General features: G+C 38.1%; 1 protein-coding gene across 1 annotated transcript in view; it reads right to left on the bottom strand.

Moving 5' to 3' along the window:
* The window catches only part of LOC124157977 (protein dachsous), a 284929-nt gene that overhangs the window by 47952 nt on the left and 221467 nt on the right, over window positions 1-15510 (bottom strand). Inside the window, exon 3 of the mRNA XM_046533108.1 lies at window positions 13661-13841. Coding sequence (XP_046389064.1) covers window positions 13661-13841 — 181 coding nt within the window. The remainder of the gene's footprint in view (window positions 1-13660; window positions 13842-15510) is intronic.

Below are 15510 nucleotides of genomic sequence, written 5' to 3'. Positions count from 1 at the left end.
CCGATTGTTACGTAATTAACATTATTTTTCCTAATTTACTTTTTCTGAAGGAAAATTGACTGAATTTAAATCAACTCCCGTAACTATATCCATGATAAAAGAGCACAAACGGTAATTTCCACCACCAGGGGCGGTCTGACCATTCGGCTAGTCGGCGATCGCCGAGGGCCCTGAGCTTAGGGGACCCCCACAACGCTTCTGTCTATCATGAAGCATGTAAGAAAGGTGTAATAAAAAAAGGCCTAGAATACTTATACGAAAGTTTTTTTTTTGCAATTAAAAGATTCTACGTTTTCATTAGTTGTTTTATTTGCAACATATTCAGTGTAGAAATATTATATTTAAAAAATAATAAAATAAAGTCGTCAGAATATATACGAGAACATTATGGTTTTTTGTAAGGGTTATTCGGGAAGGTTATTTTATAGGTTTTTTTAGATTTATATTATTAAATTTTATAAGCTGTTAGATTCCCACTTTTTTCGGTATTTTTTTCTGACGAAATTGATATTTTTATCAACTTTTATGTAGCTTTTAAGAACCAGGATAGCGTCAAAATCCAATTCCGGACATGCAATTTCCTAAACTTTCCGGGGGAGGGCCCCGTCTTGAGCCCCAGACCACTCCTGTCCACCACACTTTCAATTCAAAAAGGTTAACCTTGAAAATGAAACAATTTGTTCGAAATCACGGTCGGTAGTTGAGTTTTGAATTAAAAGTGTGGTGATTACGATTTGTGTTCTTTTATCGTGGATAAATCGAACCTCCACAAAATCAAGCCTGAACGATTTTATACCACGTAACTATGTACTAGCACACCAACTTACGTTGCTAGGGAAGGATAGTACACAGAGAAGTGGGAAACATGGAATTCATGGTCACATAGCGGGATTTTTGGATGAAGGAACATAGCAGGTATGATGATGACATACATATGTAACTGCAAACAACAAAAAAAGTGATTTTCGTACATCGCACACGGAATCAGCTTATATCCCGCTCCACAAGAGTGATTGTCATGTGTGTCTGTTCGTACGTAGGCCAAAAACGTCGTGTGACGCATGCCCCAACAAAAAGGTTAAAAGAGGATTAGAAGTGTAGAGTAGAATACTTCGAGTTATGTATAACCATAGAGTAAGAATATACTTACTCTATGGTATAACCTTTGAGCGTGTCAAGAGGTTTGCCTACCCGGCAGGATGTCCAAGCACAGAAGTTGTATGACAAGACGTAACAAATGGTAATGAGAAAACGACGCAAATGACGCATTGAACGCAACCAGAAGTAGCATTACTGGCTTTGGGAGTATGAGATGTACCAACACATTAACTCTGATTGCTATCCGTATAGTCGTATGCAAACGCATAGTGGACAGACAAACAGACATCCTCTTTTTTATATTTATATATACATATTTAAGTATACCGGGACTAGCCACGGATATACAATATATATACATATATTGAAAAATGACATCAACATTTTTTGGCTCGAACAATTAAACTTTTTAAATATTCCTCTGTTAAATTAACGCCTAAATTTTATCTCATATTTACGTATGTATATATTTCCATATCTACAAGTTTTTTCCATTTCCTCTGATCTCATTGCTGTATACAGTGGAATGACAGCGCCATCGCCACCGATCTCAGAAATTGTGACCCGGCAGAGCCAATTAATAAATCAGCACGGTCTTCCAGGGTCGACCGGATCTGCTGTCGCTGCAATCACAAACGCCACGTAAAACGCAAATACGGGTGGAGTGGACAATTACGACCAATTTATCGCAACCAATCGCACAGCAATTACGACAAAGAAATGGTGATGGCTAATGTTAGCCTGGGCAATCGACGTTTCAGTGGTCCAATGTTGGCTTTCTAAAAGATTGGGGAATTAAATTACTCAAATTGAATTTTGGTGCCATTGCGCAATTTTTCTCCTCCAGTCTTTTTTCGTGGCCCTGATGTCACCAGGAGTACGAAAGAAAGCATTTCCTACTTCTCATCATCATCATCATCACTGGTCAACAATCCTAGGATTGGTTTGACGCAGCTCTCCACTCAATTCTCCTATCAGCTAATCATTCACTCCTATTCATTTCTTCTCTTTCACATCTTTCTTCACCTGTTCATTAAATTTTGTTTCAGGTCTTCCTTTTCCGTTCTTGCCTTCCACTTGTCCTTCGACAAGTGGAAGGCAAGAACGTCCTTGTCTTCATCAGGCCATCTTGTCTCAACATGTGGCCTCTAAGGTTGTTCCGTCTTCTTGTTGAGGTTTTCATGAGTCTTCTCCTCTCTCCTACTCTTTTCTTAGGACTTCCTCGTTACTAACTCGGTCGATCCATTTGATCTTCATCATTCTTCTGTAGCACCACATTTCGAAGGTCTCTATCCTAGCTTTCTCCGCTGCGGTCATTGTCCATGCCTCACTTCCGTATAGGAGCATACTCCAAATGTAGGTTCTCATAAAATGTTTCTTTACTTCCATATTTAGTTTCCCGCTGTAAGCAGGTCTCTCTTTTGGTGGAATGCTCTCTTCGCCTGGACAATTCTGCTGATAATTTCTTTCTTACTTCTCCCGTCACTAGTTATCTTGCTTCCCAAATACGAGGAATTATTTTCCAGGGATCGCAAAGATCAAATCATTACATGCTTCCACAGTCTTTTCAAAAATGAACAGTCTATTTACCTGACGCATTTTTTCTGTCAGAAATAATAAGTCCAACAGTTTAAATGGAATGGCTATTGATTTTTCTCATCACTTACGAAAAATCTGACGAAGCACGATTATGGAACTCTGTCCCAAAGGACGTAAAGGATTCCATCTCTTTGTCTGTTTTCAAGCAAAGATTTTCTCGCTATATACATCCCCTCGAAAATGTATTATTTCTGTTTTTACCTCTTCTATTTTATATTCTCATGTTATTTACACTTTAGCCCATCCCTATATTTTCCCTGTATACATTTTTGTTATTCGTATATTATGACCTCTATTGTGTTGTATAACCCCATTATGTTCTTAATGAACTAGTGCAAGAACAATAAATCATATTAATATTACTTTTATCATGAGGAGACGGACTTCAAAGTGTCGGCGAAATCCTATTTCCAAAAACAAGCACCTCTGCACATGGTCACATTTTTTAAATAAAGATTTTCATTAGATGGGTAGTAAAATGTGTTTTTAATATTCTTCCCATTAATCCATGTTATGTTTTGCGTTTAAGGAAATGAAAATAATGCATTTACTTTTAACCCCTTCCACTTAAATTTATTTTCTGAATATCGTTTACCTATCTTCTATTTTTTTTCTGTGGTTCTTTTTAAATGGAATGGTAGGTAATTAAAACGGAAATGACATTTTTTAGTTTGTAATCAACGAAGAGTAGTGAAAGAAAAAGTTATTACTATTTCATATTGTAAATTAGCTATTTATAGACATCGTGGACAGAGCTATCACTACTCGTATAAATCATTTTACTCCAATGCTTTTTATTTCATGAAATATATGTTATTTATGATCAATATGGATTTTTTAGCATTGCTAAACTTTCAAAATATTCATATTGTTCCCCTTAATAGTGCTAAAGTTATAAAGAAGCTGATAACGAGTTATATTCATCATTGCGGGATTTGATATCGGAAGTTAACGACGAGATAGGCTCGTCATTTCAACGAAATGGGTAAAAATTTTCAAAGATTTATTCCTCAGTAGTGAGTCATCTCAATTTGATTGTATTTTAAATTGAATCTCGTTTCTCTCATTTCGCTTTCCGATACGCTGTCATACCCACACTAGAAATTCAACATTTGGATGCTTAGATGGAAACATGTGTTGGACGTAAAAAAAGTGACTGCGAAGAGGGTCAGAGAGAGGATGGCCCATTTCATGATCAAAGACACCATCGATCCCAATGTTAAACCAAGTTAATACTGAATTGCGTAGAAAGAAAAAATGTTCTTCACTCAGAACTTAGTTTCTATGTAGTTTCTTTGGTCCAAGACTTACGATCGCGCAACGAACTTCTAAGGAACTTCATGTACACTCAAGAGGCTGCGAGGTATTTTACGTTATTTAAAGGAGTATTATGCGCAGACATGACTGTTTCAAAATATTGTTTTATCATCATAGCACAGCTGATTTCGAATGTCTAGAAATCGAATCTGTTGGGGAAAATTTCCTTTATCTCAAACACCATAGAGGTGGCTCACAAGGTGTATTGAAATGAAGACGTAATTGTTTGATGCAAGGCCGGAGCAGGAATTTTATCACGGGGGCCTCTATAGGCAAACGGTCTTCTTATATTTGAGATTAAAAACAACGTACAACAATTACATAGAGGGCGAAATATTCTCTTTATTTTAATATGAAAGCTGTTAATATTAAATTTAATGATTGAGGCTTCATATTACACAAAACGAAAGAATGTAATGATAGCCGTAGTAAAAATATTGTTTATTTTTTCATGCATTTGGGGGGCACGTGCCCCCTTCTCCCCTCTAAATCCGCCTATGGCTTGATAGACTCATCGCAGCGCAAAGACCGTATATTAATTTTCTGTGACTCTTACAACACATATAACTAAAACGAATGCAAAAACACACTGCTATTCTATGCCTCACAACTAAATATCGATGGCTAAGTTCTAACAACAGGTATCTCAAAAATAGCAACTTTTCAGGAGAGCAAAAAAAAAAACTATTATTTTATTTTAATTGTACACTGTCATAAAAAACCAAAAGTTCATAAAACTGAAAAAGAAGAATACATTTTCAAACAAAGAGTTGTTTTTAGCTTTATTTTATTTTTTTAATGTTATTACACCTTGCCTGTCTCGAACCGGACGAATTTGAGATGCGTGTTGTTAGAACTTAGCCATCGATATAGAGATTAGAATTGACACAGCGATGTACTTAATCGGATGAAAATTTTTGCGCGAGTCAAGTAAGCTTTACGTTTCGGTTCGAGCAAGAATGGACTTTTCGCAGACTTGCACCCTCAGCATGGCTTTTCCTATGATAGCAAGAAAGTGAACATGTATAGTATTTCGTGCCGCACGTTGACGTAATAGTAACCCGCTGCGAAACACCCTTGGGGTAGATCGCAGGCTTTTATGTAGACTTTGACTTATTAAAAGCTTAAGCAAGCACACAAAAATTTTTATGAGTTTTCAATTTGCAGTGAATAAGGTAATGTGCAACGAGATACAGCCATCCTCTACGAGGTAGACACAACATTTACCAGGAAAAAAACTAGTGATCATGAAATGGAGGTGAAAGAAATAAGCTACCTGACTCTAGTGAGGCCTCACTTGGAATATGCTGCTAGCGTGTGGGACCCTTACGAAGTGGGACTAATAGCTGAAATCAATAGAGTACAGCGCAGGGCGGCCAGATTTGTGATGAGTTGTTACGACAAAAAGTGCAGTGTTTCCAGTATGTTACACGAGTTAGGATGGGAATCTTTACAGGAGCGTAGATCGAAGTATAGGCTTAATTTACTTGGGAACTTCGAAGAAGATATTTTCTCAGAAGACGTGAATCATATCCTTTGTTTACCATCGTACTATAGTAGACGCGATCATGAGAATAAAATAAAAGAAATAGATTGCAAAGCAGAGATATTTAAAATGTTATTCTTCCCTCGTACTATTAAGGATAGCAACGTTGTCTCAATTGATAGGATTAATGGCGTCGCTCGCTAGGATCACTCATTGCATGTTTTTTCATAGGTATAACCTTGCATGTATTTGCTCTAGGAATTACTAAACATTAGCAATTTTTTTTAACGAATAAGCATGTATATTTTGCTAGTGTGCGTAATATTTCTATGACCGTGCGGTGTGCATGTGGCGGTCCTCTTGTATGCTGCATGTTGGTGATTGGTCACCCCCTGCCAAACACCCTAGAGGTGGCTCGCAGGGTATTATGTAGATGTAAATGAACGTAAAATTAAATAAGGACTTAAGAAAATAACAACTGCGAGAAAATGGAACTAGGATAGAAATCACAAGTGGCTTAAGTGGATAGTACCGCCGATTTTAAATAGAAAAATGGAGGGGAAAGCAAATGATTTTTTTGTCGAGGATCAGTTTGGTTTCAGCAGATTTCAATCAACCCGTGATGCGACAGCGGTAATGAGCACCGTAATGAGGAGGAACCTTGAATATTGATTAGACGCGTACACTTGCTCAGTGGATTTTAAGAAAACCTTCGAAACAGCGGAATGGGTAAAAATAATGGACGTTCTTAGGAAAATAGGCGTAGACTGGAGGGATAGGGGTCTCAATATTAACCTGTGTATGGCCCAAACTGCGCAAGTGAGGGTGGCGGACGGAGAATGTGAGTGGGCAACTATTGGTAGAGGTGTGAGTCGGTTGTAGTCGTTGCTTTTTAACGTGAACGATGAGGAGGTAAGAAAGGTTTGGGATGACTTGGAAAGTGGAGTAAAAGTGGGAGGAATGATGTTTAAATCAGTGTGATTCGCGGAAGGATCAGGCATTGATCAGCTAGTCGGCGAAACGATTGAAGGCACAAATGGCTGCATTAGAAAGATGGCGCGATGTCACGGAAATCATCAGGGTTAATCACAAGAAGACGAAAGCTATACGTTTTTGTAACACATCGTGTGCTGGGAACGTGAGGCTTAAGATAAAAAGGTAGTTCTTCACTTCAGGTATTTGGGCAGCATAATCAAGAGAAACGGGGTGAACCGAATTAAGATAAACAAGGGACTGTAGGAAAGATGGACCCAATCGTAATTGGTGCGGTAATGGAGATAGTGGAAGAGTTGAAGGGGAACATTATCGAGTGTTGGGAGATGTTTAAATATATATGGCTAATTGAGTTTTTAAATTTTATTTTCTGTCTATCTCTCGGGGTGAAATTGATCGAGAGTAGTTTATTTGGAAATTTTTTACCAACACAATAGAAAAGCGTAATATTACGATGGAGGAAAAGCAGATTCAAACCAGGGATGACTCCAGAGGCCTTTCAATACGAGACACTTAGTCAAACACGGGTTTTCAATTATATCAAACGTGCTCGGGTAAAAGTTGGAGGGAAGAACAAAAATAAGAAATAGTAAAATAATGATTAAGTAATAAGTAAAATAATAAATAAGTAATGAAGTTAGACCACAAAAATTGAAGACACCTACAATTGATCGTCTGTACATGACATTGACCCGCCAAATTCGGTTAAAAGCAAAGCTAGCTCAACTACAATGAACGCGCTCCGTTACTAAGTTTCATTCTTGAATGCACTTACTTGCGCTGGATCGTTCTGCTTGAAGCGGAGTTTGAAACAGTTATTCTACAGATTGCATAGAGAGTTTTACATGAAGAAAGACTAGTTTCTTATCGTGCGTAAGGAGATATATCCTTGGCCGTGAACCGACAGCATTGCTGAGAGTTATGGGAGAGAAATTTGACGAAGTGACGAGCTGTCACGGTAAGTGTCCTTCTCATAAAGTTTACTTTCATTTTTGTTTTTCAACGTTTCGTAAGATATAATACTCTCATTGAATGAGACAAAAGCCAAATTTGCAGTCTATATTTATTGGAAAGGTTCTAATTAATAATATTCGCTAATATAAACTAGATAACAGCCTTTGGATATTACTAATCTAACTCCGAAAAGATTATAATTATATTGAAAATAAAGAAACTGACTGTTTCGACGATCATTCTTCTATTTACAGTGGCATTTTAAATCCACCATTGAGGCAAATTCAAAAAAAGGAAAAATGAAGTGGCCGTCGACTAACGCCGCCATAGCTCTTGCGACGGGGGCACTGCTCACCGCTGGCGGTTCCATCGGAGCCTGCTACTACTGGCAAAAGAAAAATAGAAGGACTTTCGACGCAGAAAAATCCGAAATGCGGGAGGATAAAGACTTAAAACACTGTGCGACCGGAGAAAACCGCAAGAATGAAAAGGAAAAAGAAGATATTCAGGAGGAGTTGGACACCAGAAGCAAAGAGGGTGTGATTGATATGACTATGCTAGTATATGACTATGGGACGCTAAGATGGATCGTGTTAATGAACGCTCCGAAACTTATCTGAGAATGGAAGTGAGAAACTGGGGAGATGGGAAGGAAGTTCTGATTGTATTCACCTGATGAGTGAAACGATTGCAATAAAACTCGAATTAAACTTGAATTTGCGTGTTTTTCCCCACTAATGAAATCGGTAACGACGGCCTTGATAATTACCCTCCGAGAGTGAGTTGCTTCTTCAACATATAAAGGTAAGGAGCCAAAAACTGCCATACGAAAATAGCCAAGCGAGGAAAATTACCAGAACTGGCTCTACTGGTTTCCTGAATCTTCTGCAATTCTGATATTTTCATTTAAATGTTTTTATTTAAACTCAAGAAGGTCATACGTAATAATTATGTGAGAATTGAATATGGACATCGTTCAGATGTGGAGGCGAGGGCAAACGAGTATTCGGGTGACAATAAGTTTGGTTTCAGAGGAGGAAAGTCAACTCGAGACGCAATAGCAATAATGAGGACCCTGGTAGATTGGAAACTAGAATATAACTAGGACGTGCATGCGTGATTCGTGGAGTTTACCTGGGAAAAGGTAATAGATTTTATAAATAAATTGGGCGTTATTGGAGGGATAGGCGAATCATTCGTTATCTGTGTATGGCCAAGACTTCGCAAGTGAGGGCAGCGGACGAAGTATCTGGGTGGGCAGGCAATGGCCGTGGAGTGAGGCAAAGCAGTCCACTATCGCCGCTGCTTTTTAACTTGTACGCTGACGAGATGGCAAGAGAGGCGTGGGATGAGTAGGAGGATGGAGTTAAGAAGGGGAATAATGTTTAAATCAGTGAGGTTCGCGGATAATCAGACGCTGAATAGCCAATCAGAGAGAGTGAGAGAGGGCTGGAGATTCCAGAGGATGCGTTAGACTAGCGTTGCGAGGAGAATGGCATGAGGATAATCACAAGAAGATAAAAGCTACGCGGTTTTGCTAAGCATCGCGAGCTAAGAACGTGAGACTCAAGCTTAAAGTTGGTGGGGAAGAGCAGATGGAGCAATTCAACTATTAGAGCAGCATTTTAGAAGAAAACGGATACAGTAGTAAGGACATCAGGAAGAGAATTGCATTAGTAAAGGAGGCGTTTATGAACAGGAAGGAGCTGATGAGAGGAACACTATGTAGATTTTGAAGGAAAGGCTGGTGAAGAATCGAATTTGGAGTTTAGCGCTTCGTGGTGCGGAAACTTGGTCGCTCAGGAAGGAGGAATGGACGGGAATTGAAATGTGGCGTGGAGAAGATTGAAGAAAATGAAATGGAAGTGGAATGATACGGAGAGGAAGCCTAGTACTTCACTTGAAGAAGGTGCTCATTAGACAAATAAATATTGTAGGTTTTAACGCTAAAGCAATTGCCCCTGAAGGATGATTGTAGATCGCCATGGACTAGCATGCGATAACATCAAATATCGCATATATATGCAAGGCGAAGGGAAAACAATTGTAAGCATGTATTTACGTTTACTCATTACAGAAAGGTCTATTTCTGTCATTCCGTATGTGCTACGTTAATACTGCACCTGCGGTGATAAAGGAGGTATCACTTTAATCGCTGAATCACCGGATTCTGACGAAAAAATACAATCTCAAATTTCGCTTTTTACCCATTAATTTGACTTAAAAGTTTCGCTTTTTCATGTCGATGACTCTCTCGAGGTATATCGACTCCACGCATTTGTTTAATTCTAAACTTTAAAAAAACGACCATGTCTTTGAAGAAATGACAAGAAAACAAATCCCTATCTAAGTGGCTTTTGGTATGACAGAGGTGCACAGGATCAGACTCAGAGAGCCGCATTGTATTTGACAGAACCCGTTTTTTCGTATGCACAGTCGTAGGTAGCAATTTCTAGAGTTCTTATTTTCCGTGATATTTATGTTTGTGTTGAAGCAACTCTTCAAAAAGTTACAGACGACGACATCGTTACTTCAAATATTGTCTTTAAAGAAGTTTTGTGAATTGCGTGCCATTATTCAGTAACAAGCGTCATGATTGATCCTACTGGTACCAAAATCTCTTCCCTGTATTGTATTAATATGCTTTGTATATTTTTGCAAGAAAACAAGTACAAAGAAAGTACTTAATGGTACACCTCCTTCTCAATTTAAAACTCAATTACACCGTTTCCTTGACATACTTATTCCTTGATAGCGTTACAGACCGAAAATTTCCCCCTGGTTATCTACGTTACTACGTTTTCTCTCAGAAATCTAATACATTTCCATCTATTGACAAAGTTCGTGGTTTATTTTTCTCCATCAGACAACTGGGTAGAATATTTTTTCGAAATATTTTTAACATTATTTATTTTTAACATCTGGATCCCTTCCGTGACTGTGCGAGGTAACTCCAAATTATGTTAATGCTGCATATTTTTTTTATTTTGTCCCATTGATAATCTTTGTATTTGAACTCGACCACTCAGTCGTTATTTAGGCGAAGAATCACTAATTTTTATTTAAATTATTTTTGAAAACTTCAATTTGAAGTTTTTTTTCTCCAGAAAGAAAAAGAAACTTGTTTGTTATCGGAGTGCAGGGATAAAAGTTGAATGCAATTAATTGTATTATACAGCTTATATAACTTCAATAACGGCAATATTCTACATGATGGCACCTTTTGTACTTTTTTTTTCATAGCATGTTATTCAATGTACAGACACAATAGAAAAATATGAATGATTCCTGCCATTTCCCACAAAATCAATGTAAAACCCTAAATGTAGCCGAAAATGTATTTATTAATTATTCAAAACAAGATATATTATCATTAAAAAAGAGCCATGGTGCTGAATTATTGGAAAGACGTACAACTTATGTACCTCGACGAGTAAGCCAAACTTATAACATGTATTTTGCTGGTATCAATTAAGTGGACTTTACTTAAGAAATGGGTGTGTATTTATTTACTGTGACTGCCTCTGAGGTATGACGTTCCCAATCATCTGAGTAACGCTACTTTAAACCCCTTTCAGAGTCGCTTGGTACACGACAATGTAATTTATGAATTATTATTAGAAGATATCCCGCACTGTCGTTCGCGTGTGTTCTCTAGGCACAGTCACGGAAGGGTTAATTAGTACCAGGTAAGAACCACATAATATCAAGTCCGGTCAAAGTCTCTTTTAGTTTTTGCTTGCCATTCATAAAATTCAAAGTAGTAACCAGCAAGCACTTTTTCACGCGTAGCAAATGCATTTAGAGAATATATCTAAAACCACTTAACTAGTGGAGATTGTGTGATCGTGCTGGTATTGATTGGGAAAACAAAGGTAAGATGCGAATATTAAGGTGAAATAAAAGGTTAACCGCTCGGGAGGATCACTTTCTTTTGGGGTGTGAGAATAGATTTAAATTAAACATGAACGGCGATGAGACCGTCGCATGAATATTTTAACACCTTCAGGTAAAGCGCGTGGAATATCTCTTCGCTTGGTACACGATCATCATCGTCTTTACAAATGCTCCGCCTGTCCCACTGAAAAACCATGTGATATCAAAACATACGCTAAAACTACCGGTGAGGAACTTTGGGACACCTTGCGGTAACAATTTCAAACCTTGAAACAATTTTCAATCAATGGCACTACGAGCACAAATTTCTATAAAAATTAATTTAAAAAATGAAGATTGTTAAGGCTTAATTTAGGGAGTTTTTCCAATCATAATCGATGGTTAAAAATATTTCCAAAATAGAGTACGGTTAGGTAATGTAAACTGAGGCCCTCTAGAGTATACTAATTAAAATCACACATCCAGGGTGCACCTGCCTCACGTGAAATATGACTGAATGAGTTTGCGAGAAGAGTTGTTAATGCGTGCCAGCAATCGTAGCTAATTAACCATTTCTTCGTGCGGATTCCTGGGAAATTTTATTTTATTTTATTTATTTTATTTTCAAACCACCGGATACAGCTCTTATTGGCCATTTTACACCGGGGTGTTCAACAAATGTAACAAGTAAACGTGCACAAACGACCATGCCCTGGACCGGGGAAACCTACCCAGGCGGGACTTGAACCCGCGACCTCTTGTTTGGCAGGTGAGAACGTTACCCCGCCGCCACCGAGGCCGGCGAAACCGAAATTTCTCCACAAAGCCAACGAAGAGATAGTAAAACGTGCGATAGTTGTCAAAGTTTCACTTTTGCACCGTCTAAATGAACCAAATATTTTTTAGTCTCTTAATAAATCATCCAATACGAATTTCTTCGACAAAAATTTAACTATTTTATTGGCTTTATTACGATATTACTTCATTATCAAGGATCACTAAGGGATTTGCAGAGGTCAACTACTTGAAAAATTAGTTTATTTACGCCTAATTCGGTTTCCAACTGACGCCAATACGAAGTCAGATATTCTGGAAGGTATGCAGGTCGTCTATACTAGAAATTTGTTTAATCATTCTCACGCATCCCGAATACCATAAAATTCTTTGGACTAACTTCTAAAAATGCAGAATTATTTTATCACCACTGATTATTTCTAAAATGGGCTAAGTGGCAGAGATTTCTTTCCAAACATGTTTGTCTCAATATTCTGCCTGGATATTCCAGAAATTCTAAGCTTAAGGACTCGTGCGGCTGGGGTTAACGTTGATAGAATCAAAAATAAACTATGTTATACTCCACACAGTAATCATTAAAAAGGTTCATTACTTGTTATATAATTTCTGTTACATCTTGATAATGGCCTGAAAAGGTCGAAACCGGTTCAGTTTTTAATCAATACTGGGTAGCAGTGGAGTAACTATGGGGGGACGAGAGGGTGGATCCCCCCCCCAAAGCCTCAGAGAAATGAAAAATTTTTTTTTAAACTTTGACTACTTTTTACATGTAATAACTGCATATGTTTAAAGTTAAATCGTTCGTGGCAAAATGATGTAAAATTTATTTCCAGGCCATTTTTCATAAAAATTTCCGGACCCCCATAGTTGCCTGGGGTGAGGTTGCGCCACCCCAGGCCATCCCATCATCCCCCAAAAGCATATTCCTAGTTACGCCACTGCTGTGTGGAATTAAAAAAAGTTTATATTTGATTCTATCATGTCATAATTCCACGAAGTGAACTCGTGAGCCATTGAATTGAGGAGTAAATATTATTACCCAATGTTTGAAAATATTCGGATCTGGGACTTAAGGGAGTACCTTTACAATCAATCATTTTCCCCCCTATTGGTAGAAATTCGTATTTTCTTAGATAAAAAGGTGAGCTCTACGGCCTCAAGGTCAACTTGGGAAAGAAACACTCCAATAACCGTAACAACCTGGCTTTATACCTGTGAACTTGTTACGGCCATTGGAGTGTTTCTTTCCGAAGTTCGTATTTTCTTTTTTACTTTACATGTGGTCTCATCAAAATCCATTTCAAAACGTTTGCCAATCAACCATGCAGTAAATGCTGAGCCCCATGCTCGTGATCATCGACATACATATAATAATTAGCTTATAAGAATCCCCTAAAAGTCATGTCAATTTAATGAGCATTATGACTGAAAGGGTAAAGTAGACGTCTTTCTCGCTCGGGAAAAGAAAATTTGATCCCGAAAAAAAGGTAATTTCTCGGAGGCCCAATCTCCCGATGTGGAATGGCACAGGGATGCACTCACCTCTGTCCGTGGCCACGATGGGAAACTCGTACATGCTGCGGGTCTCGAAGTCCAGCCTCCCAGCCACGCAGATGTCGCCCGTGGACGATTTGACCTCGAAGTCCCGAACCTTAGCGCCGCCCTCGCCCAGCGTGTAGTTCACCATGGCGTTGACGCCGCAGTCCGGGTCCGTCGCAGAGACCTGAGGAAGAATGAATAATTCACATGAGAGATCATTTGGATCATCAGGATCAATCCTTGGATACTACAGCAGAATAGCTGCAAGACCTCCTTCCCCTTCCATCAAACATTTACTCAATCATTCTACTTAAATATTATTAAAAAAACAAAGTGTTATGCACTACGGATAAAGTTCGTCATGAAAAAAGACTGGTAGAATAAAATAAAATTACTTTGTTCTATTCCACACTTTATTTTAAATAGAACGACCCGGGTTTCAGCATCTCATGCTATTATCCTGGTGATATCATTAGATGCTGAATCCCGGGTCGTGCTATTTAAAATAAAGTGTGGAACAGAACAAAGTAATTTTATTTTATTCTATGATGAAGCAGTTCCACAAAGTAACGCCTGAGACCGTGTCTTACAAAAAATACTTGGCTTAACCGGGATTCGAACCCGAATCTCCCGATTGCCGGACAGGCGAGTTAGCCAATCTGCTCACAAGAGCGAACATCAGAATGGTTTTTATCGGACAAGGTGCTGTCGTCACAAGTCCACTCCGTGGCACATGTGACGGAAATCGTGCTTACTAAATCACAGTCGGAGAAATAAACCCTGCTTTATCGCTAATTAGCGACGACGAATTTCAAAGCACTGTATCAAACAAAATACTTCTTGCGCAGTCACGCGCTTCAAAAACAGACGATTCGGCCTTGAACTTAAAATCTGGATCGTTATCAATTATGCACTATTAAAAAACAAGAATAAGGTGATAAAACGTAAGATTCTGGAGAAAATGGCTTTTCGAAGGTGCCTCTTCAAAGTTCTGACGGGAGTCGATGCATCCAAGGATGGTTAGGCACGCACAAAATGCTGTTGAACAGTAAAACGGAAGTTGGTATAAAAAATCTCTGGGAGAGATGAAGACGGACTTAAGGTGGGTGTAAAAGGTGATTGTTACTAAAAGCACGGGTGGGAATGTGAAGTTAAAAGAATCTTAGTTCGGTACTTAAAATTTAAGGCTGTGTAAAATGAAAGAAATACTTATCATAAATATTCCTACGGGTGGATAAAGAGGCAAATGAAAGGTTAGACATAATTTCAGAGCGAGAATTACGGAGGTTAGTGTCGGAAAAATGAAATGGAGAAATTAAGATGGGCGATGAAGAATTTTCAAGTTAGAGGGACAGGCAGTGGTGTAGATAAGGGGGCAGTATTCGAGCATATTATTTATTTAATGCAGTCCAAAATCAGCTCAAGACCAATAACAAAGGACTCAAAATAACAAAGAAAACAATGAATAAATGGTAAGAAAAACGTAAACACAAAACCCAATGTTGCTTCTAAGCAACATCAAAAATGTTTATATTATATGCTCTGTTTAGGGAATATGCAAACTACACATTATTTTGTGTTGTTAATTGTAATGACGAAATATTAAGCTGCCACGATAATTATGATTGATTGAAAAATTTTTAAGTTTTCATAATGGAAAATCTTGAAATTTGAATTCTCTCAAAAATAACTCTAGGTTACAAAGCGTTAACAAAATATTTCTCAACGGTGTTATCAAATAACAAACAAAGAAATGGTTTCATAAATAGGGTGGTGCGAAGAGTAGAAAAATAACGATGGAGATGGTGCGAGATAGATAAGGGATGAAAAAATTGGAAGAACAGGCGATGAAT

The sequence above is a fragment of the Ischnura elegans genome, chromosome 4, assembly GCF_921293095.1.
Source record: "Ischnura elegans chromosome 4, ioIscEleg1.1, whole genome shotgun sequence".
Lineage (NCBI taxonomy): Eukaryota > Metazoa > Arthropoda > Insecta > Odonata > Coenagrionidae > Ischnura > Ischnura elegans.
Note: the sequence above shows the minus strand (reverse complement) of the source record. Positions and strands in the feature narration are given on the sequence as shown.